The sequence below is a fragment of the Aricia agestis genome, chromosome 15, assembly GCF_905147365.1.
Source record: "Aricia agestis chromosome 15, ilAriAges1.1, whole genome shotgun sequence".
Taxonomy (NCBI): Eukaryota; Metazoa; Arthropoda; class Insecta; order Lepidoptera; family Lycaenidae; genus Aricia; species Aricia agestis.
Window position 1 is genome coordinate 1,005,142 of NC_056420.1, and position 25,253 is coordinate 1,030,394.

Consider the following 25,253-nt stretch of genomic DNA (forward strand, 5'->3'; position numbering starts at 1 on the left):
GTTATTTTTTTTTGTTTTTCTCCCAATTTTTCAACTTGCCTTGTTATGTTTAGAGTTATCGACTACCTTATCCATTGGGATGTTGTTTTTACAAAGCGTATAATATGGTCCAGTCAACTTAGGTTTAACTTAGGTAAGAACCTCGGAATTCGAAATACCCAGCTGTAAAGTCTGTAAATATTTGTATATAATAATATATTGTATAGCTTTTAGTACTATAAAATATTGTATAGCTTTGTTTTAGCTTCGTGGTGCCACCACGAAGCTAAAACAAAGCTGACAAATATTTACAGACTTACAGCTGGGTATCTCTGATTAGTGATTGGACTAATAGTATTTCTTCTCTTATGGGAAAGATTTTTTTTTTACTATTTAATTTAAATACTTATTTTATGGAGTTAAATAGAGATGTAGGAGCTTAATAGTAGTTGCTTCGTATATTTTTCTCAGTGAAATATGGAAGCTATTGTTATAAAATAAATTAATTAATATACTTAATAGTGAAATATGTACTCCTATTAACCTTGTAAAAAGTAAAAACTTACTTTTGTAAATGTCTTGAAAGAAAGGCTCAGAAATTAAGGACCTGTATTCACTTTGATTAGTGCGAGTGCAGGTGATTAGTGTTTAGAAGAAAATGAAGAACTTGCACTAATCAGTCGCTGTCCACACTGGCCTTCTCCTGATTACCAATCACCTGCACTAATCAAAGTGAATACAGGCCCTAAGGTTGTCTTAGAGTCGTTAAATGCCTCTTATAAAAAGAAAAAATCTGACGTGGAAAGGCTTTTTCATTAATTAAAAAAAAAAATATTTTATTTTACGTCCACGTAAGGCTGTAAAAAGGAAGTAATAATTTTACTATTGAAACTTATTTCTTTCAAATAATATTTAAAAACACAATACAAATGTTTAATCTACAAAACTTCAGCACTTTCACGTGGCAGCAGTCTTAAATTGAACAGAATAATTTACGAATCACAAAAGTAAAGACTATACATTATTATACGGTACAAGTTATTACTTACAAAATGTAAAAAAATAAATAGGTAAATAGTAAAAATTAAGAACGCACTGCCAAGTGGCAAGCGAGAAAATTCATAAGGCAGATAAGTATATGGCCCAAATGTTTAATTACTTGCTCTATGAAAAATCTTTTGGTTAATTAAAAAAATCCTTACAAAGGACGTTGAAATAATAGCCGGACGGATCGCCATCAAGAAAAAAGTGAAGCTTAACAATGGCGCCATTTTCACTATGTGTGAGAGAATTGAGTGTTGCCATATATGTAAAAAATTTCCCCGACTATATTCCGTTCCAGAATTAATTTGACGAAGTTGTTTCACGGGTCAAAATGTCTTCTGTCAAAAGCTATAAATACTCGAAATGTTAATAATCACGGAATATATAACACTACAGGAAAGGGCATATGTCTAATTGCGTAATGGCGGTACGATCGGCTTATTACAGTGCGAGTGTGTGTGTAAGATGTGTACGTATGATCGCCTCGGCTTATTAAGAGTGCTTCACTTTTTTCTTAATGGCGATCCGTCCGGCTATTATTTCAACGTCCTTGATCCTTACGTTGTTTTTCATTATATCTTGAATACAATTTAATTATAACTACATTTTATTGTCAAGTTTTTTAACCAAATATCGCACCGTTTTATATTTCATCTGCTTGTAATGGATTAAAATTTCATTCTTATTTAAAATGTAAATAATATTTTTTAATATTCAAATTCCTTTAGAAATGACGCACTAGTCCTAGTTTGTCTTTTGAATGCCACATTTTTGTCTTTTAATGCAATTTTTTAAAAGAGTTACTGAAGTTAATATTTTGCATTAAAATTTGACTGTACTGTTAAATTTATAAAAGGTATACATAAATAATGTTTCTGTAAAGGGTACCGAAAACATAATCCCCCTTACTAATAAACGTTGTATAATGCTTTGAATAGTTATACAGTGTTTTATTCCTGTCATACTAGTGACATTTTTTAATTGGATTGAAGAAGACAAAACACTGTATAACTATTCAAAGCTTATACAGCGTTTATTAGTAAGGGGGATTATGTATAGGCAAGGGTGGGTTGCGCCAGCTAACTTTAACTATAACTTTAACTTTAACCATAACAAAATGTCAAATGAACTGTCAAATCCCTAGTAAAAGTCCATAATGGACGCCATATTTGACGTTACGTTATCCTTAACCTTAACAGCTATAACTACGCCTCTGGTGCAACCCACCCAAAGAGTATTGATTTAATATTTTTATTTAGATTGCTAAATCCATGTTTTTTGCAAGTTATGCATTATGTTTAGCAAAAAATGCATTTAGATATTGAAACAGTTGTTGTGTAATATTATACATGAAGAACAATAGATTATTAAAATAATAGTTTATAGCATCACATAACATAAAAATTTCCGTTTTAGTTCATATTATATATGCGTCCCTTAAGCTCTACCTTGGATCAGTAATTCAGTACAAAGTTGCATATTTTTTTAAAATAGGTGCTTTTCATACAAAAAGTTGACAATTTATAATGGGAAAAGTAAAGAGCGGCATTTTTTTTTAATAAGTTGATTTTTAAAATTTTGAATACTTAACTTCTTTTATGAAAAGCACAAATATGTAGATGCTTGTATATATACATTTTTAAGCAATTATTATTAGAATATTATTTTTCTACACATATAATAATTTTATTAGAGTGGAGTATCGGTTACTTTTCATATGTTTTTTTTTTATTTATTTGAAGTTTTGTGATAAGATGCTTGAGCTTAGAACGTGATTTTATACTGGGGCTTCACACTTTAAAATATTATAAATAAAATGTTATTTTTACTTATTGTTTGTAATTTCCGGCTTTAACATTTTCCTATTGTTGAAACGAGTCAATCTTACAAATGAAATAAGTATAATAATGAGTAGGTATCTGTATAATTTTAAAAAAATAATCGGCCAAGTGCGTGTTGGACTGACGCACGAAGGGTTCCGTGCCATAGAACAAAAATAGGAAAAAATGTGTTTTTTGTATGGGATTAATTATTTATTTTATTTAATTTTATTATTAATTATTAAAATATAAATAAAATTGAACATTTTGTGAATATTTCAGGTGCCTATGAGCCTATCTATTGCCATCATTTATTTAGAACAAAAAATTGCAAAAAAATCACGTTTGTTGTATGGGATTAAATTTATTTTGTTTTTAGTATTTGTTATAGCGGCAACAAAAATACATGCACTCTCTTTTTTTACACTTTTTTTTAATAACATTTTTTTTTGGTACAATTACCAAATGACGAGACTATAATGATGCCATGATGTAAAAAATGATTTTACGTAGGTATTTTATAGTCGTATTTTTGAAACGTGTCAAATAAATAAGTATTTCAAGTATGGCAGCACTTTTTCCCCCTACTAGAAGTATGGGAAAAATAATAACGGTCATATTTTGTCAAATACTTTCCAAAAATTTAAATGCCGAAACTGGTACAAATCGTTTGGCGAAAAGAAAAAAAATTACACCTTTGCAGTGGTATGGCGGCATTGTATGGCGGCCAATGGGCGCCGCGCTGTCGGAAAAGTATGGCAAGGTGATTTTCGTGAATGGCTACTCGACGATGATTAGCTATGCAAAAATTAGCCTGGTACAAATGGTTCAGTTTTTTTTATTAAAATTAACGTATTCGCGTCGGTATGGCGGGCTGTAAGCCGCACCCGACAAGTATGGCATTACGCTTTCGCCTACTTATTTTTTTTCGACTATCTGAAAATACAAGCATTTTTGTGGAACAAATCGTTTGACACTCGTTATTTATCCGACACGTTCGATTAACGCCCACGCGTTTGGGCTGCCAGTGCGAGCGCTATGACCATCATTTTCCTTTTTGCCTTTATGTAATTATACCCCTGTAAAACCGCCATAGTGGTACAAATTACCAAGAATTTTGTGTCAGTATCTCCAGGCCTATGAGTTGAGCCTGGAGACAGACAGACGGACAGACTTCCAAGAAACCGTGTACCATAAAGGGTGTTAATTGTCCATCTCTTTCGATCTCACAAGTACATAACGTTCTGACTTCTGTATTTAATAAGAAGACAGCTATTTCTTATACAATACGACTGAATTACAAAACTAAAAGGACAACAATATTATTATGAAATCGTGTCTCGTTTCGGTTCGAACTAACCCTAAAATAAGTAAAGTAAAAAAGTTGGTGCCCAAATAAAAAAAGTCGTATCCGCATATGCCGATTGGCGTGGGATCCGTGCATAACAAAACAAAACTCATTTTGCTAAGCAGCCTTCGATCACCAGTAAGCAGCAGGCCCGGATCTACGTTTTAAAAAGGGGGGAGCAAAATCCCAATTTGCCGCCCTCCAAGCAAAAATAGGTAATAATTTTCATGGTCACATAGGTTTTAACCGCAGAACGAGTTCTACGGAACTTTGTTGAATTGAAGTGGCGGTGATGAGAAGTCAGGCCGAGGTCCCTCGTGACAAGAGACGCCTCCAAGTCTTGGATTTATATCTTTATTTCTTTTAACAACATATACCTAATTCTATGAAACAACGTTGACGAGGTAGCGCGGTGGGCCACATGCACCGGTGGCGCACGCGGCGGTGAAGAAAGCGGCAAAAGATTGGGAGGTGGCCTCCGGCCGCCCCCCAATCTTTGCCGCCCGGGGCACGTGCACCCTCTCGCCCCCCCCTAGATCCGGGCCTGGACTAAGCAGCTGTAATTGTGAGTGCTAATGATAATAATCAGGGCGAGCGAAGCGAGCTCTTGTATATCCCACAACCTTTATATTTAGTCTTTACGGAAAAACCATCACGCCTATTATAAATACAATTAACTATGTTCCATTGGTTATTATTGCAAACATAAAAAATTATAGAGTTGGTTAAACATGACTTAAAATAAAATAATTAATACTTATCACTAAAAAGTAAAAACTAAATCATGCACCCAATTAGAACTACGAGTGGATGTGTGTCCTGGACATCTCATTCATTATCCGCTTATTCCGCACGTAGTTCTTCAACATGGGTGCATGCGGATCATCTGCCACAATCTTCAGGATGCTTTTGTCACTTCCCCTTACGCGATTTATTATAGATGGAGCTTTTTTGCGAATGAGTGCCCGGAAACCATCCGTTCTTGCTTGCGCAAACATCTCAGATGCACATAGTCACACTAGTTTTATTTAACAATCGATTGTGTAAATTATTATCAATTTATATTTTGTGTGGAAAATCAAATATTTATTACTACTTCGTCCGCGTTAACATAGTATAATAACAAAGATGGATAGTCCGCTAACAAATATGAAAAAAGTAAAATATAACCTCCTCCTTTTCGGAAGTCGGTTAAAAAGTAGCCTAAGTAACCTTACTACATCAGCTATCTACCAAAATAGCCCGGCAAAATAGCTCTAGCCGTTTCAGAGATTAGCCGGAACAAACAGAGTTAAACAGACAGACAGACTTACAGACAAAAATTGTAAAAAATGTTGTTTTGGTGTATGTATCGTATATAGATTCATATGCATGTAGTAAAAAACGGTTCCTTCAATATTACAAACAGACACTCCAATTTTATTTATATGTATGTGTGGGATAATATGTGTGGTGGCCAAAGGAAGATCTTCCGACCGAGCGAGGTGTTATGCTCGGTCACTGGTCAGGCCGGAGCCCAAGTGATACATCTCAGCTGTCGTATATATACTGACGCGCTCCAGAAAACTTCGATAGCGCGATGCAGAAATGTAAGGCGAATTGTGGGTACCTACCGCCACATAATGTATAGATTAGTAAGTACTTAAATAACGTTAAAGAAATAAGTAAAAAAGTTAACTGTGTTCTATTGTAATAATTTAAGTAAGTATAAGTATTTTTTTGTTAAAATCAGCTAATTTAATAAATAATAATTTAGTAACAAATTTTTGGATCGAAGAAAACTCCTAAACTCCTAAAGATCGAAGAAAAGAACATTTTAATTAAAAAATATTAAATTCTAAATAATATTTTGCTTCAGCATTGTGCTTCAGCGAAAAGGATATTTTTCGAAAAATATGACGCGAATCGCGATTCGCGATCGATGATGAAGATTCTATTCTAATATTCCTGTTTATGGAAGAGGTTACGTAACCCACAAATTGGGTATAAAATTATTTGAGTAATAAAATATCCTCCAAACTGTCAAATTTTACAATTTATAGTTTTACATTGGTGAATTTAAAAGTAATTAAAATAACTTTTGAAAATATAAATGGGTTTTGAAATGGTTTTGAGTAAAATATTCTAATAAGTTTTTGATTATTTTTCAGTTAATTTAAATACCTACCTACATAATAAATATTTCTACAGTAATCTTATAAAAACTAATGTATTGAAACTGTAATGAAAACATTCCCACTGTTCGTTAAAACTGTTTAAACTTGAAACAATTGCAACAATCGCAGACAGAACGTTCATCCTAGAACATTAAAAGCGTTTATGAGATCTTTGGCTTTGACGACGCCGACTAGTTCCTCAAAATATATTGTAGTGAAATGTTTCCGCTACTTCAGACAATGCCCGCTCGCAAGAAGTGAGAACGGCTCATTGTGTGTCTCGCCGGCTTGCGCGGCGCGGCCCGATGAATGGGCCGAGCTCATTTGAATCCAGCTCGTATTATTAGCTGCGATAAGGACGGAATCGCCGTTATCGCGCGAGGGAACGAGACGCGATATTGCGCGGACAGTCCGAATTACCGCTGCTTGAGTTTTGTTTTGAGACGGTCCAGTTTAGCCGCGGGCGGCGCACGAGTCGAACGCGTTTGATGTACCGCCCCGTCGTAAAATGTACGACTCGAATTTCGACACACGTCGCACCTCGCCGCACTCGCTCCCTCGATAACATCTGCAAATTCGATAGTTAGCTCGTGACACCGCGATAGTGGTATTCGATTTCGCGTGACGTGACATTACGCCAGCCATGTGATCCGTCGAATATAAAAGCGGGTCGCTAAGCCTCACCCCGACAAAAAAGGGATAAAAAGACTATTCTTGGAATGCACACATGTGTTCGGGTAGCAGTGGGAGTGGAGTTTATTGAGGCAGTTCTCTCAAGATGCCGCGAAGGGGTAAATGGATGCATCTCGCGGCGGGGATCGTGGCCGGAGTGACCCTTGGTGTTTTCCTCAAATTGTGCTTAAGACCCTCGTCTAGGACTTCCATAGAAGCGTGTCCCGATGCCGCAAAACTGTATGTGGCTCCGGACCCAGTCACGGTGATAGGGTTGAGGCCGGACGAAACGGTAGAAAATTCCAACAGTACGCTAGTGTTTGTAGGTGTTATGACAGCGGAACAATATTTAAAGACTAGAGCTAAAGCAGTATTCGAAACGTGGGCGAAAGATTTGCCGGGGCGGATTGCATTTTTTAGTTCCGAAGTTTCCCGAGCTCCCGGGCTGCCTTTGATCCCTCTCAAGAACGTGGACGACAGCTACCCTCCTCAGAAGAAATCGTTTCTTATGCTACTGTACATGTACGAAAAGTATGGCGAGAGGTTCGAGTGGTTCATGCGTGCCGACGACGATGTTTACGTTAGGGGGGACAAGCTGGGGGAGTTCCTTCGGTCGGTGGACAGCACGAAGCCTCAGTTTATAGGGCAGGCGGGTCGCGGCACGAGCGCCGAGAGGGACGCGCTGGCCTTGGACTACAACGAGAACTTTTGTATGGGCGGGCCGGGGGTGCTCATATCTCGAGAGACCTTGAGGAGGGTGGCCCCCCACGTGAAGTACTGTCTGAAGCACCTGTACACCACTCACGAAGATGTGGAGCTCGGCCGCTGTGTGGCCAAATTCGCCGGCGTTTCCTGCACTTGGAGCTATGACGTAAGTGATTGGATTATTATTTATTACTTAATTAATTTTTATCTACAAAATTATAACTATATCAGGGCCATAAAAGTTTAATAATAATTGAATTATCGGGTAGGACGTGTATGTAACAATCGGCATTGGCTCTAATTTCTAGATAAGATATTTTTTTTTACTTTTTGTGACTTGCATACTTTTGACAAGTAACGGTTGATCGCATGAGCTCGTGTTTGTAAAGTACCTATCGAAAATCGAATAAGCAACACAATAGGGATGATGACAAGGCCAAAGATTAGCGAATTTTGTTAATAAAATAAAGAAATCACGGTAAAGAATAAGTGTTCCCAAAATTCCAGCTTGATAGCATTTGAATTTTTTTTGTTATGCGCCTTCAAAGTGCGATATCCAAGTCGATTTTTTTTCAATTAAATTTCTTAATATTTGTATATCATTCGATAACTCATGCAATTAAAATCAATTTTTGTTATGAAACCCACTTTCATAAACGCCACATTTAATATACTTACATATCGAACAAAGTTCTCTCCCGATGCGTACAAAGTTACAAACTACGAAAGAGTGACGGCATTTATGACGTTGCTCCAATGATATTATATGAAAAACTCAACGTTGCTCCCACGGACGTAAAAAAAATACGGACGTAACCTTCTCTAATCACGAGTGAAGCCTAGTTATGGCCGCCCGTGTAGGACGTGTGCGTGATATGAGGGTTGCCATATAAATCATAAATTTCCCTACTTTTTAAATTTTGTAAACTCAGACAAGTTAAATGTATTTTTTATACTTAAACATATTTTTATGTTTTTTTCGCTTCAGAAATGTAAGCGGTTGTTAAAGATGTCATAATGAAAATATTATTTTTATGATACTATAGATAGAAAAAAAAACACATGTTACGTACAGAGAAGTATTTTATTTACATAACATTATTAGTAATAATGATTATGTACAAAAATTTACAATAATAAAATTATTACTAGCTATTTGACCGAGCTTTGCTCGGTATTCGATAAAACACGAATAAAATGACATTTTCTAAAAATTATTCCTAGCTAGATAGATTTATCGCCCCCGAAACCTATATACGAAACCTGTATACGAAAAGATATAAGATACTGAAGTCCCGTAACCCGTTTCATCAAACAATCAAGTAATGTTAAATAAATAATGGCTTGTTAAATCAGTTAACGGCCTGTTAGAGCTATCAAGAGTTCTACCATGCGCTAACGTCAAATCAAATCACCTAACATGGTGTTAAATTAACGTCAAATCAAATCACCTAACATGGTGTTAAATTTTATTCCTGGTCTAGAGGTCCATTCAATATTTTCATTCCTACTAGGTCTCAATGACGCTCGGGTGACTACACCAATAGCACCTTCCCTCCCCTACTACTGAAGGAAATCTAAGACAACAATTTTATCTATGGACGCTTCACACCACGTCAGTCTGACCCCGTGCTAAGTACCTGAAGGACTTGTGTTACGGGTACCAGACAACGGAAATATATTTAATACTGTTATACTATACGTATATTTAAGATTTTTATTATATGATACACATATTTAATACACACCCATGACCCAGGAACTTTGAAAACTTTTTGTTCCGTCGGCAGGATTGGAACCCGCGACCCCCGGCTTGAGCTACCGACAGCCCACCCACTGAGCCACAGAGGTCGTCAAACAACAATTATATCCACTTTTGTAAATTAAGAAATTAATAGGGGTGTAGACTATTTTTAGGAAATATATTTATTTTACAGATGTACCATCAAGGAAGTTGATTCCTATGCAATTGACAGACCAACGTTATTTGGTCGAATAAGATGTCAATTCAATGTTAATTGTGATCTGTCGGCTGGGTTTGACGTAACGCAACCAAACTACTTATGTCCCCGATTTGCATAGGAATCAACTTCTCTGATAGTACATAAGTATTTTGTTACACCTAAAATATGTATAAAAAATAAATACACTCTTATTTCAATTAAAAAAATCACTTATTAAATATAAAAAATATTATAAAGTTATTAAGTAAAATATGTCAATTTTCGGTAATTCTATAATACAAACTCTCAAAAAGGCAATAACTTGTATTAGATTTCGTTTACTGTCTACACCCCTATTATTGTATTCCTGCCTAATTACTGGTCAATAGTATGCTAAATACTTACATGACACTAATAAAAGACAATAAAATTAATTATTTGATTATTTAAAAATAATTTAAAATTTTCCCCGGTTTGGGGAAAATTTCCCCACTTTGTTATGGACATTACTGACCTGTTGAAGTTGAATTAATATTTACATTATTTTATCAAAATACTTTAAAAATATGTTATCTTACCTATGAAAGGTTATTCCTTGATGTTTTTTGTGTAAGGTTGTATTGTTCTTGCACCATTTTACAACACAAGATGGCATATTTATTTTTATTTATGAATGACAAAGACGTGTCACCGCGATGCAGTCTAATTGCGTAATGGCGGTACGATCGGCTTATTACAGTGCGAGTGTGTGTGCAAGATGTGTACGTATGATCGCCTGGGCTTATTAAGGGTGCTTCACTCATTTCTTAATGGCGATCCGTCCGTATTTTTTTTACGTCCGTGGTTGCTCCATACAAAGTGCAACGAAATTATATTTCGTTGCACTTTGTATGGAGCGTTTCGGGCAGGACTATTTTGTGAGATGTTTGAATTGTCATATCTTGGTGAATTTTTAAGCTATCAGAATCATTCTTTCAGCGATGTTTCTATTTTTGAAGGTCTTTCGATCACCAATAAGAAAAAAAAATAGTCATCATGCCTATTTGACCTTTACTTGGTATTAGTTATTTATTTATTATATTAATTAGTTATTTATTATTAGTTATTTATATTAGTTATTTGAAGCCGCCTTTGTCCTTGGCAATTTATTATTCATTTAGTTAAGAAAAATTACTTTGCAGACAGTGACTAGCAAGGTCATTTTGTGAATAATAATTATTCAAGTTCCTACATACATAGGTACATAATAATATTATGTATTTAATTACGCTTTTTAATAATTTAAAAATATAGAATGTTATAACATTTTTTAAAATGAAATATACCTAATAGGTATGCCGGGTGCGTAGTATTAGGTATAACATTGTACGTAAAGTATAGGTATTATATTATCATAATATTAATACGCGAACGAAAAACTTTGTAACCCTTTTTACGAAAAATGGGGAAACGTAGGTGCATGAAATTTTGCACAGTTATAGTTTATATGGTGAAGGAGTGCATCGAGCTAATATTATTTTGAAATTATGCTTTTATCATTTTTTTTTTAAATAAAACATTACACACTCTACAACACACACACATGAGAAATGACAGATTTTTGAGTGACAAGCCTTTACATACGAATTATACTCTTTTATTTATGGTTGAAGTCTGTTGACAACAAGTTGACAAATTGAAAATGGATTATAGTTTATTTTATTGGATCTAAGATACTATTAGACAATGCTTACATGGCCAGTCTGAAATCGTTGAATAAAAAAGATAAAGTCAATATTATTTTCATAAAGTTCGTAAAGTCAGTGATTATTTCTTACAAAATATAGGTAGTAGTCCTACTGTCGTTAAAACTAAGGTCGAATTTCGACCATTGGGCGATCTCTAGTATATATAATTACATATATTTAATATACTTTACGCAAAATGTCATACCTAATACTGACAAGCAAAAGTGATTCCTTATTTTGAGCTAATTTTTGCATATTTCAGAAAATATTAGGTATTGTTGACACTTGCTTAATTGTTTCATTTACAAATGCAAATAAAATCCAATGGGCAATGTCTAAAAATTACGAATATCCCGATAAGGAAAAAATAAGTCCTTATTTTCTGGTTTTGGGATGCTTCTGACCTTTTTTAATGCTTTTTGTAATGAAGTTTTTATTGCCTTCAATTTTAATCCTCTGGGGCTCCATGGCAATCTTTTCATCGTCTTCCACGTATCAAACTATTTCCTGCCATTTTTTAAATCGCTTTTACCGTATGTACGATGCTGCGTCACTTAAAATACCCTCATAAGTGACACCAAACATGTCATGCTTTAACTGGGCGTCTTTCTCGTAAAAAATCTCGAAAAGTATTTGCATTTAATTCAAGATTCATGTTCACGGAAAATATTCGCACGAACCTTTGCGTAATTAAATATTTATTTTAGCTCCGGGGTCGAAAGCCTTATAAGTAGAATAACGGTTTATATCATGGATAATAATTTACATAAGTACCTAAAAACTAGTTCTGGAAGCGTTTGTAAGCTTAACTAAAGCTATATGTATTTATAGCTCGTACTTATTTTAGTAATAGAAAATTAAAACTTGATTTGAAGCCAGATTAGTCGATAGTGTTTATTAAGACGCTCGGTATAAATTATAATAATTATTAAAATGTTGTAATTTCTATATTCAATAATTCGTTAATAAGGCAATTTATGCACTGTTACTTTGCTAGCATTCTATGATTTTTTCTAGTTTATTTTTTATTTCACATCCTATAAATGTGTTCTCCCGGCAGCATTCAGTCAAGTAAAAATTACAATTATTATTATTATTGTAATAGTTATGTTAAATTTGTAATGTGAGTTGCAGTCATTCTGGGAAACAAGAAATTGTGGTCAGGAATTTACCACGAGTGTAATAAACCTGCACGTATGACGTGCATAATCCCTGTCGGCCATTAACATTATTACATTTTGATAACGGTACATTTTTGAATAAAGAAAATAATCTCCTTTGAAATACAAAAAAAATGAGAAGTCCAAAAAAATTAAAAAATATTCTTGTTACTACGTCATGTAGTATTGTCATGGACAAAATAAGTTGTGAATTTATCAGTTACTCCACTTTGGTGTGCGGATTTCTTTTTCTTCCATTTGAATTTGCAGAGTACAGTCAGAGCAAAAATAGAAGTTTAAAATGTAAGTTACGAAATTGAAAATGTCGCGACTAACTAGTAAGTAAATGTAATTTTAACTCTTGAAGCCATAATAATACAGCTAGCTCAATTGTCTTATTATAGAACCTGTTGCGAACTTGCTGCACCCAGTTACGCGAATAGTAATACATAATAATTAGAAATAAAACATTTATGCATAAGTACTTAATAAATTATTCATTTCTCTTGGTCATAACTCATAACGTCCCTTCTGTGTAAAGTTATGTAATTAGTAGTCATTGAAATAACGTTTAGGTAAGTGAATTCATGAAAAAGGTTCATGAAAGAGAACCTTTAAATTCGTAATAACATCAATTTCCGGGGAAGCATTCCTGGACTGAGTATACCTATTGTAGAATATCTGCTCATAATATTATTAATTTACGTACTCTTATTTCCTTATATGGTTTCCCATTAAATATTTTTATGTAAGTACTCATAATTTCAAAGCAGGCGTAAAAACACGTTGATGGGGCATAATTTTCAGTTTTATCCTGCTAAAACTCATTAATTTCTTACTGAATCTAATCTAGTTCCTTTTCAATATCCCGTTACATAATTAACTGTAAACGCTGAGTCAGGATCGTATTGAAGAAATATATAATTTCGCTGTTTTATTTTTTAATCAATCACTTTTTGCATAGTGTATTACAACTTACAAGCCACAAAAAATGGCCACTCGAGTGTAACCCGTTTATAAATGACAAATGACAACTATTCCAAATACGAATTGTAAGTACAGGTAGGTATACTATTAAACACTTGACCGTTATTTGAAGCATAATAATTGAGATAGGCACTTCCGTTTCCGCAGATTTTACCTCCTTTTCTTTCCTGAATGTTGGTAGCTCTGTCAACCTTGGCGCCATCATCGAGCAGGTAGAGGGAGAATTCCCGCTCGACTATGATCATTGAGTCGAAATTACACCAGGCAGAAATAAAGTTATGCTTCAAATAAGGTAAGTATTTAATAAGCGTTTTATTTCAGGGTAAAACGCTGCTATTAAACACTTGACCGTTATTTGAAGCATAATAATTGAGACGTGTTTGTTATCGCCTGGTGATGATGTACGCCAATGTGACAAAATAAAAGTAAGACGCCAATGTGAAAAGAAAATATAACAATATAAAATAAAAATAGTAATTCCTTGTGGGAATACTTCTAAAACTTTATAAATGAATATATAGGTGATATAAGAGTGATGGAATAGAAAATCCAGTGTTCAAACACTTTTTTACACAATTATTACACCAAAAACTGATTTTCAATAACGGCCCAAAAGTATTTCATGAATGGATACATTGTCTATCCAACTTTCAGCCATAGCTGAGCGGACGTTACCTGGTGGTGCAGTTGTCTCAGACAAGTTAGTTTTGATACCGCCAGCTAAAGGCGGCAGATGGTTTTCCTCGCAAACTCGTAAATAAATTGCACATTTAGCTTCGCTAATCGCTACGCCTGCGATGAAAAAAGTGATTACAGCATTTAAGCCAGTAAACAGCAAGGTTGCTTATTACTACGATTGCTTAAAATCTTCCAGCTAGATTGCCTAGAATCAGAACTGTTCGTTTTAGTTATGACTAAATAAATTAATCACATTAAGAATTTTAAACCACTATTCTTACAGTGTGTAAGATCATGTACACGTCTGCCCGACGAAAACAAAAGCAAAATAACTGTATGTCTAGAAAATACAAATAAATTACTTGCGTCAACTGGCGTCAACAGTATAAGACTTCAATAAGTTTTTAATTTATGTTGTACAAGCTTTTTCAATGCAATAGATTTTAACATGTTTTACCAAACCGTAAGAACTTAAAGGGCCAGAAATCTCTGTATCAGACATGGAAGATATCTACTTATGTAAGAAAATAGTGTTATAAGAGAGCTTAATCTATTAAAAATAGATAAGCTAAGAATTTTGCAAGGACTGTGGCCGTCGGCTTGTGAGCATCATAGCATCACATCTGTGAAACTTACACCAGGATAACCATCTAAACCAGACAAACAGAACAAAAGATTTGCCAGTTGCCACAAATCACAATCGATCGATCGGATCGGAGCAAGTAGGCCTAAACCTATGTCACTATTTAAACGTGATAAACTAGTTTAAGATAATGTAAACTACTGAACTTGTTTAATTCCTCAACTAGTTTTAACGCTATATTATGTTTAACGGAGTTCAGTCAGTCGCACGTTTATCCAATTGTAGATATTGAAACTATTTTTAGAGGGTCACTGGGCCAGTAAGATGCTGATAGCTTCCGTAAACGGCGTTTATAATCGCTTGAGAACTTTCGTTGTTGTCAATGGAATTCCTATTTAGCCTTTCGTTCTGCTCGATCTAGAATTTGTTTTTAATCTCTTTACTATTGTCTTATTATATTCGTAGTCTGACCTGAGTTGTTTGAGACTTTTGACTTGAATTTGCTTGAGACGGTTAGGAAAATCTATACTAATACTAGATGTTCCGCGCAGCTTCGCCCGCGTAATTTAGGAATGTCACGGAAACCGTACATTTTCCGCAAAAAAAAAGAAACCTATGTCCTTTCACGTGGCCTATTCTTCATGTGTGCCAAATAAGTAATAACATAAAAATTGCTCCAGTAGTTTCTTAAGATAATAAGCAATTTTAAATAATTTCCTCCGATTTTGCCACATTTTCCTCTATTTCTTCGCTCCTATTAATTTTAGCGTGATAAAATATAGCCTATAGCCATCCTCGATAAATGGGCTATCTAACACTGAAAGATTTTTTCAAATCGGACCATTAGTGTCCATTACCATGGCAACGTCCATCGCTATCCCGTTGCACAAACAATGGTCGCTGTCAGTCTCGAGTTTTAATAATTTACTAATAATTAAGTACCTATTCAACAAATGCACTTATCAATATAAAAAGTACCCAGTAGTAAGTAAAGCCGTTTCGGAGGAGTACGGTAACTAACATTGTGACACGAGAATTTTATTTTTATATGTAAGTATAATTATAAGATACTAGATGTCCCGCGCGGCTTCGCCCGCGTAAATTAGAAATTTTACAGAATCCGTAGGTACATTTTCCCATAAAAAATATATCCCCCGTTTTTCCCATATTTTCCTGAGTTTCTTCTGTCGTATTAGTCTTAGAGTAATAATATAATATAACCTTCTCGATAAATGATGAGTCTTACTCGATAAATGATCTATCTAACACTGAGATAAGTTTTTAAATCGGACCTGTAGTTTCTGAGATTGACGCGTTCAAGCAAACATACTCTTCAGGTTTATAATATTAGGTAGATATAGATTTTTTTTAATTATCGCTTGACAAACTCGAGTCTCGATCTAAAAGACTATGAAATGGTATAATATGGTAGTGATGATGATGATGATGAAGAATGTAATTTGCATAGTAGCATATGCTTTCTGTTCTTAAAACAACGCCGAAACTCCCAAACTTGTATCTATAAAGAATCAGGAATTCTCTCAGCACCTTCCGAACCACGGTATACCAGGTATATCTCGGTGCAAAATTTTACTTGTTGGTAGCATATGCTTAGAATACTTCTCACGAAACCGAAGTCACCATATGTTTCCCTATAAGTTTTGAGGAGTTCCCTCGATTACTTATGGATCCTTCATCAGATCACCACTTTTCTGAATATAATACCAAATTGGGATGATACCCTATATACCAAAAGAAAAATTTTGAAAATCGGTTAACAAACGGCGGAGTAATCGTTGAATATAAGAAAACGAACATAACACCTCCCCCATTTTGAAAGTCGGTTAAAATTGTAGCCTATGTGTTATTTATTTAATATTTTAATCAGCACATGAATTGAATAACAAAATTTTTTTCAAATTAATCCTAGCACCATCTGTCAGGACAAACTAAAATTGAAATAGAATAATATTGAATGCGATGATAGCGCCGTCCGCCGGATCTAATGTAAAACATTCCAAAATCAACAACTCCTTATAAATAAGAAATTAATTGAAAAAACATTTTCCAGTAGACCAAACTGTAAATCTAAACCATTCTCGAATCTCCACGAACACACACAAAAAATTTCATCAAAATTGGTCCAGTCGTTTAGGAGGAGTTCAGTCACATACACACGCACACAAGAAATATATATATTAAGATTAAAGCTGAAGAGCTCGTTTGTATGAACGCGCTAATCTCAGGAACTACTGGTCCGATTAGAAAAATTATTTCAGTGTTAGATAGCCCATTTATCGAGGAAGGCTATAGGCTTAATGATAAGACTAATTGGAGCGAAGATACAAAGTAAAATGTGGGAAAAAAACGGGGAAAATTATATGAAATTGCTCATTATTACTACTGGAGCAATTTTTATGTTATTTGGCACACATGAAGAATACACTACGTGTATAATACATACTACATAATATAATATTCTTTGCGGAAAAGTGTACGGTTTCCGTGAAATTCCTAAATTACGCGGGCGATGCCGCACGGAACATCTTGTAAGTAGTAAATACATCTTTAATTTCGGGCGCGCAAATAACAAATTCTTATGTTTATTGTCGGTAAAGGCCAATATTCTAGAACAATATAATTAATCATACACTGAAATCTTTGTAACACTATACAATATTGCAATCAAGGACATTGAAATAATAGCTATTATTTCAACGTCCTTGCTTGCAATAAATATTATAATCCAGAATGGATTATCGCTCGATCGCCAGCTTACGATCTTGGATTTGACTTTTATCTTGACTACGTCTTATGTTTGTTGTGAAGTCTCGAATTGGTGTTGGGTTTGAACGACACTCGCGGTCGTCAGTCGAGATATTTTGTCCGCTATCTTATCGCCTGTGACGTGGCAGTCGGTCTTGGCATGCAAATCACTTTTTGCACCGCGCAAACTGCGATTATCCGCCACCGGGTTTCGCACATATTTTGTGACTACATTTTTCTAAATCTTGCATTATATTTTTACGCTCCTCCTCCTCCAGTCTAAACTATGTATTTAAATACAATTTTGAAATTCGCCCCTGTTCTTCTAGCGTTGCTGTCATTTTTACCATCCTCAGTCTGTCTACTAATTTAGTCAGTAAGAATATGTATGTACGTCATAAATCATAATGAATCAATTTATAATTGCGCACGCGCATTGTTTTCATCAGTTGTTCCGTGTTTGTTTCTAAAGTGATTCTCCGAATTATGCGGTGGGTGGTCTACCCGCTGCTAACTAGTTTCTGGACCAATTATTATTGGTCTAGACTAGAATTTCTTAGAAAACATTTTTTCCTGTAAAAAAAATAATATTTAAAGAAAATCACAAGGATTTTCTTTAATCGGTTCCAAGGACCAATACTTCCAAGTTCCAGATACAATACCTAATTACTAATTAGTAATTACTTATTACTCCAAGTATTATAATAACAAATTATAATACTTGGAGCTATTAAATTTACAAATTCCTAATAATCCTAATCTCTAATATTAATGTCATATAAGTCGTTGAATGATTATTTCCTTAAAATCTTATAATTAAAATTCATAAAAACAAAAATATCAAAGTCATTCTGAATAGCGCAAATTGCCCGCCAAAAAAAAAAACATAAATGTCAAGCATAATATGCCAATTGCCATTACGTAAAAACTTGTTTTTTTTTGCTGACTCTACCTTTGCATGAACTATAGAGCGCGGTTCTGGCGCGGGCGGCACAGACTAATTTTTGTGCTAATTTCTTAGCTTCATACAATATACATAATTGACGTAAGAAACTGATCAATTAATTTGTGTAATTTATTTATGTAATTGAATGACATTCAAAAGCTAATGAATGTAAAGACGTAGACGATTTTTGGCATATTATAACCTAAGCTAATTCGCGAGGCTCAAGGGTCAACGTCTTTTGGGCGTAATTCGTTCACGTACCCGACCGACCGGTTCCGAATGTGCAGCTGAATTTCATCATAATTACACCGCTGCCGGTCGACGGACCCAATACCTGTTTGCTATAATTAATATTGTGGCATTCCAAAAACACTGGTGCTTAATTTGTTTACGAAGAAGACATGCTCAAGAACTGTAAAATTACTATTGATCATAAGTCGGCATCCATTATACGGAAGGTTTTGCTGTCAGTTTTAACTTTTACCACAGTCATGGCTGTAACTGATGGTTAACCTACCGTGTAAGAGCGTGAATGACGGTTGCAAGAAGTTGATTGACGAAAATCTGGATATTTTGAATTTTGCTTCATGCATCCATCAGTCACGGATTATGAGTGAGTGTTGTCACATGTGACAAAAAAAATAATTGAAACGTAACCTTTGAAAATTTTGACTTTGACTGACATAAAACTGAAGAGAATTGAGTGACCGTCTAATACCATTCGTCAGTGCATCAGTCACCATCAGTCAAACATAATTCATGATTGACGGAATTGACTATCGCTTGTATGGCATCCATTACACGCTCATGCAAGCGACAGTCAATTCCGTAAAACTGACAGCAAAACCTACCTTGTAATGGATGCCTATGAGCGTGTAATACCTATATGCCGGTACGATATCTTAATTCTTATATGTATATCTATCATAAAATATATAGCTGGCCTTGTCTAATTTTTTTTATTAAGTATTAAAATAAATGTTACATCCGCAACTTCGTTGCGACTGGCGCTTGATTTTGTTTGAATTTTGTTTATCGCGGAGAATCTTACATTTTGCTGCTATAAAAACTTCGACTGTCCTTTTCTGAGATTCAAAATATTATAGGTTACCAGACCATTAATATTTTAAATCAGTACAGCGCTGTAGGCGTGAAAAAGGAAAAAGACAGACCCAGACAGACCTACTGTAATAATCTTATATCTTTAAACGAGCAATTCTTGTATACAATGTGTCCCGACACCGGTGTTCGATTCTTTAATGTCATGATCTATGGCATATAACTTCTAAACTATCTGACTTAGAGCATTGAAGTAAAGAATTTATTTAAGATAAAAACCTCCTCTATCTTTCTAAAACAAAAAAAAACCAGTTTAATGTGCTAGATTTTTCACAAAAAGCCATTAATTAAAAAATACACAATTTTTTTCTTAAACTTTGGTTTTTCTATGTTTAATTCCACGAAATTTATAACATATTGCCTGTGTAAGCGTAGTCCACAAATTTAGCTATCAAATGAGATCTTTTTTACCTTCATAGGATATTTACATGAAGAGTACTGGTCAGATTAGTGTGAAAGCCCGAGAAAAACTAAAATGGTTGCCATTTTACAACCGTGAGAGAGAGAAAAAAATTTGATGGCCAATTTGTCGATAAAATATGCCATAGATCATGACATCAAAGGATCTGACACCGGTGTCGGGACACATTGTATATATAATTGTAATCTTGGAATCGGCTCCAACAATTTTCATGAAAATTAGTATGTAGGGGGTTTCGGGGGCGATAAATCGATCTAGCTATGAATCATTTTTAGAAAATGTCATTTTATTCGTGTTTTATCGAATACCGAGCAAAGCTCGGTCAAATAGCTAGTAATTATTAAAGTGTATAATATTGAAGCAAACATTAAAATTTAAAATTTATACGTGGGAGAGCCATGCTTCGGCACGAATGGGCCGGCTCGACCGGAGAAATACCACGTTCTCACAGAAAACCGGCGTGAAACAGCGCTAGCGCTGTGTTTCGCCGAGTGAGTGAGTTTACCGGAGGCCCAATTCCCTTCCCTATCATCCCCAATTCCCTTCCCTTCCCATCCTTACCCTCCCCTATTACCCTATTCGCTCTTAAAAGGCCGGCAACGCACCTGCAGCTCTTCTGATGCTGCGAGTGTCCATGGGCGACGGATGTTGCTTTCCATCAGGTGACCCGTTTGCTCGTTTGCCCCCTTATTTCATAAAAAAAAAAACACGAAGTTTGGTCCATGGATTTAGACAACTTAAAGATTGCAGCACGATTTACACACAACACAGCGCCACCTGCTATTTTCGAAGGACAACAGTGGGCGCCATCTGTTAGTTTGTGAATACAGTGGGCAGTAGTTTCACGGTCAGCGCGGTCGCGGGGTCACTGACCCGCCGGAATTGGATCACACCGTGTCACGCGTCACCGATCGTGACGTCAACTGTCACAGAAGCCAACACATGACACAGTAATGATAATGAGTACTGGGACGTTCATTAAACACCTAGAAAATTGTTAAGAATACTACACTCGGCGAAACGTGGCGGTAGCGGTCATTGACTCCCTGTCAAAAACTTGTCATTTTCTATACACGTACACGCGATTGACACAGAAGTGTCAGATGTTGTCAATCGCGGCTTTGTATAGAAAATGACAAGTTTTTGACAGGGAGTCAATGACCGCTACCGCCATGTTTCAATTATTTACATTTAACTTATTTAAGTCCTTGTAAGTAGACTAACATACAGTATAATATAATTATACTAAAACTAACACTAAATAGTAAATACGTATTGTGACCTGCGACGTGGGGCGCGACGTGGGGCGCGACGATTCACTCTGTGGCGGGACTCCAAGCGCTCGATCTTCAAGACGAAGTGGGTCTTGCTCCTGATGTAGTTCCTCGACCTGCACGGCCATCGTGGACCAGTGCAGCGGACAAGTACAGCGGCGTCGCGGGAGTCTCACACCGCAACAGCTGAACTGAACTGTTTCGCCGAGTACAGTATACTAATAAATAATAATATGTAATCATAATATGAACATACTCAGAGTTCAGTCATTTTATCATGATTATGAATTATGATTAAGCAAACAACAAACTAATGTTAAAGTCACATGTCGCGAAGATTGCTGTCAAACAACCGTACCTACATCTACTACCTAGGCTTCCTTTATCCTGTTAGATAGCCTTTTTATCGAGGAAGGCTATAGGCTATATTTTATCACGCTAATACTAAAAGGAGCGAAGAAATAGAGGAAAGTGTGGAAAAAACGGGGGGAATTTATTTGAAAGGGCTTATCTGAACGCGCTAATCTCAGAAACTACTTGTCCGATTTGAAAAATTCTTTCAATGTTAGATAGCATATTTATCGAGAAAGGCTATAGGCTATATTTTATTGCGCTAAGACTAACAGAATTTTATCACGCTAATACTAAAAGGAAATCATCTATTTTGATGATATTTGGTATGGCAATACTTTCAGTCTCGGGAAAGGACAAGGGATACTTTTTATCCTGGAAAATATACGGTTCCCGCACAATAAACTTTTATGATTCTCGCCTAAACTATTTAATCTATTTTGATGAAATTTGGCATGGAGATTGAAAATACTAATTTGAATCTGGGACAAGGAATGTTTTTTGTACCGGAAAAATGTGCGGTTCCCACACAATATACTTTTCTGATTTGCGTGTAAACGACTCAATCGATGTACGGGAACAACTATAAACTAAGGTACGGGAACAACTATAAGACTTCGTCCGCGTGGACACGCGGACGAAGTCGCGGGCAACAGCTAGTAAATAATAATTATTATTGTTCGTTAGTTATGGACAATAGTAGGTAGAAAGAAAGAAATAATTTAAGATTTCTATTAATCAACAAAACATCGTGAGAAGAGTATATATATATATATAATAAATTTATCAACATTATAATAATATTCACACATAAAATGTTATTATCGTCAGTTAATAATGGGATTGTATATAAATATGTTATTCAATTCTTTATTAACAATGTGTTGCATTAAGGGTTGTCAGGTCGCTAAACCGAAAAGCCGGACAAAGCAGCTGGCTTGGCCGGACATTTGTACAAAAAAGTCCTGCTTTATGGTCCTGCTATCGAATACCTACTTAGAATCTGAACTCTTTGTGTAGGAATACGTTCGTAATTTTCTGTTTTATTAAAACAATTTAACATACAATTTTACATTTTATTAGGTGCAAAAACCTTCTAAAATGAGTATATTTTCATATAAAATTATTGATTCAAAGCTCTACAAAAGCCGGACTCCTCTTATTTTGGCCGGACACGCAACCAAAAAGCCTGACTGTGTCCGGCTTCATCCGGACGCCTGGCAACCCTAGACTTGCATTACAGGAGAATTATTGTACAATCAATTATTATATTTTGAGTATCCTTAAACATGGGTGTAACATTTTTTGTACATTTTTGTCTTGTTCCTTGTAACAATATTAAATAGGTACTTAATATGAAATTATAGATATTTCAGTTTTTGTTCCCCTTTTAATAGTATAAGTTTTAAACTTATGATGAATATTAAGTTTGATTAAGAAGTTATTTGTTTCATATAGATAATTATTTTTTGACATACTTTATATTTTGTTTAGTAATATAACTTATTAATTAATTTCTATGCATGCTCTCTACTATTAAGTATAACATTTGCACGCTACTTATAGCAGAATGTTTGTACCATTTATAATATTGTAAGAACTTTTGTAACCTACATTCAAGGCAAATAAATGATTATGATTATGATTATGAATAAAAAATTAGTGATATCATGGTATTATGATATAGATTCTAGACTCTAGAGTCTAGAGTCAAGATTCTACTCTAGAGAGTAGGTCATCCTTATGTCCCAGGAATAAAGTTCATTTCCGATGCGAAACTAAAAGCGGATCTAAGAACAAAACGGGAAATAGCGAATCTAGGGAACTAACCTTGACACAGTGAGCATAGTAGACGAATCACGAATGTAGCCAAAATTAGTATCGCAATCTACTAACTGGGGAGTTTAAAAAAATAATACAACAGATTTTATCTCAAACTCAAACTTTTTGAGTTTGAGACAATATTTGGCTAAAAATAATATTTTTCAAATAAGGCGGTTTTAAGATTTTATTTATAACTATCTGTTGCCCGCGACTTCGTCCGCCTGGACCTTAATTTATGTTGTTGTAGAATAGTTTACGCGTAAATCATAAAAGTATATTGCGCGAGAAGTATATTTTCCGGGACAAAAAGCATTCCTTGTCCCGAGGGCCGAGATTCAAAGTATCTCCATGCCAAATTTCATTAAAATAGATTACTTAAATATATTAGTTTAGGCGAAAATCATAAAAGTATATCAGTAATCGTACATTTTTCCGGAACAAGAAGTATCTTTTGTCCTTTCCTGAGACTCAAAGTATCCTCCATTCTCCATACCAAATTTCATCAAAACAGATTGGATAGTTTAGGCGAAAATCATGAGTTTACTGTGCAGGAACCATACAATTTTCGGGACAAAAGTATCCCTTGTTCTTTCCCGAGACTCAATGTATCTCTAGACCAAATTTCAGCAAAATCGGTCCAGCCGTTTGCGCGTGATGTCGTGACCAAGGGATACATGGATTCATTTTTTTTAATGAAATACCGCTGCACCGTACTGCACCGTACACAGAGACATTTAATTAAGATTAACCTTGAATTTAATGAAGAGTTTGACAGATAATGTAATGAATGAAATAAAATGAGTAAATATTAAACTGAGAATAGTTGCACAACAAGGTTCAACTGTCACGGTCGGTGTCATTGTGAACTATAATTGACATTTTATTTCATACTCTTTGAGTAACTTGGTAAAATGCAAACGATAATACCCTAGAGTAAATTGAAGGAGTAAAATTATTCTCATGATAGTTATACTCTTGTAACTTCAAGTTTGGTCGAATCGGGCCTAAAGTGAGGCAGTGATTCTTGTTTTGCTCATCACTATTTTAAATGTCCAAACTAATGCAAAACTGTTATTGGTCCTAAATAGATAAATAAATGAAGCCTTATTTCACCCTTTGCCTGTAAAACTTCACTGCTCTAGTCCTGCTTACTAAAGCTCTTACTCAAAATTCAATACACCCTTTTGCCAAAATTACAGTAGAATGCACTTGTAATAGCACGATATCGCTGCAATTTCGTTAGCAAGAAGTGTAAACAAGGCAGTCACGCCATTAAAAGGTACTAACAAAGTTTATAGGTTAAGTAGGTACTTAGGTACTTATACTAGGAGTTAAGGCCTAACTAGGTAGTTGATAATAACACAGCCGCCGTATAAATCCTATAATAGTGTGGTTTATAGCCAATGTTGTTTGTCAATAAGCTAAGCTCTGGGTGTTTTCGAGAATTGTGTTATGATAATAATCTTATTTTAAGTCTTAACCTTCAGTCAATTATTAAAGCTGCCGCCTGACCTACCGAGTACAGTGGCAGACAGTGTCATTGGCCAAGCACTCGGTACGTACTACCACAGAATAGATAATAGTACAAGTAGTACTACGTAATATGCATATAATAATATTTTGTTGGCCTATCAATCGGCAATGTGTTCAATGTTCATACATAATAATAACTCCCACATCGGTTTCGGTGACGATGGCCGTTTTCTTTGAAACCAGGCCAGTTACGCAGGAGTAATTTTATAGTGCCCAA

General features: G+C 35.0%; 1 protein-coding gene across 1 annotated transcript in view; it reads left to right on the forward strand.

The window, feature by feature from the left end:
- Positions 1-6,546: 6,546 nt before the first annotated feature.
- Positions 6,547-25,253, forward strand: part of LOC121734125 (chondroitin sulfate synthase 1) — a 58,761-nt gene continuing 40,054 nt past the window's right edge. Inside the window, exon 1 of the mRNA XM_042124548.1 lies at positions 6,547-7,890. Coding sequence (XP_041980482.1) covers positions 7,126-7,890 — 765 coding nt within the window. The 5' untranslated portion in view covers positions 6,547-7,125. The remainder of the gene's footprint in view (positions 7,891-25,253) is intronic.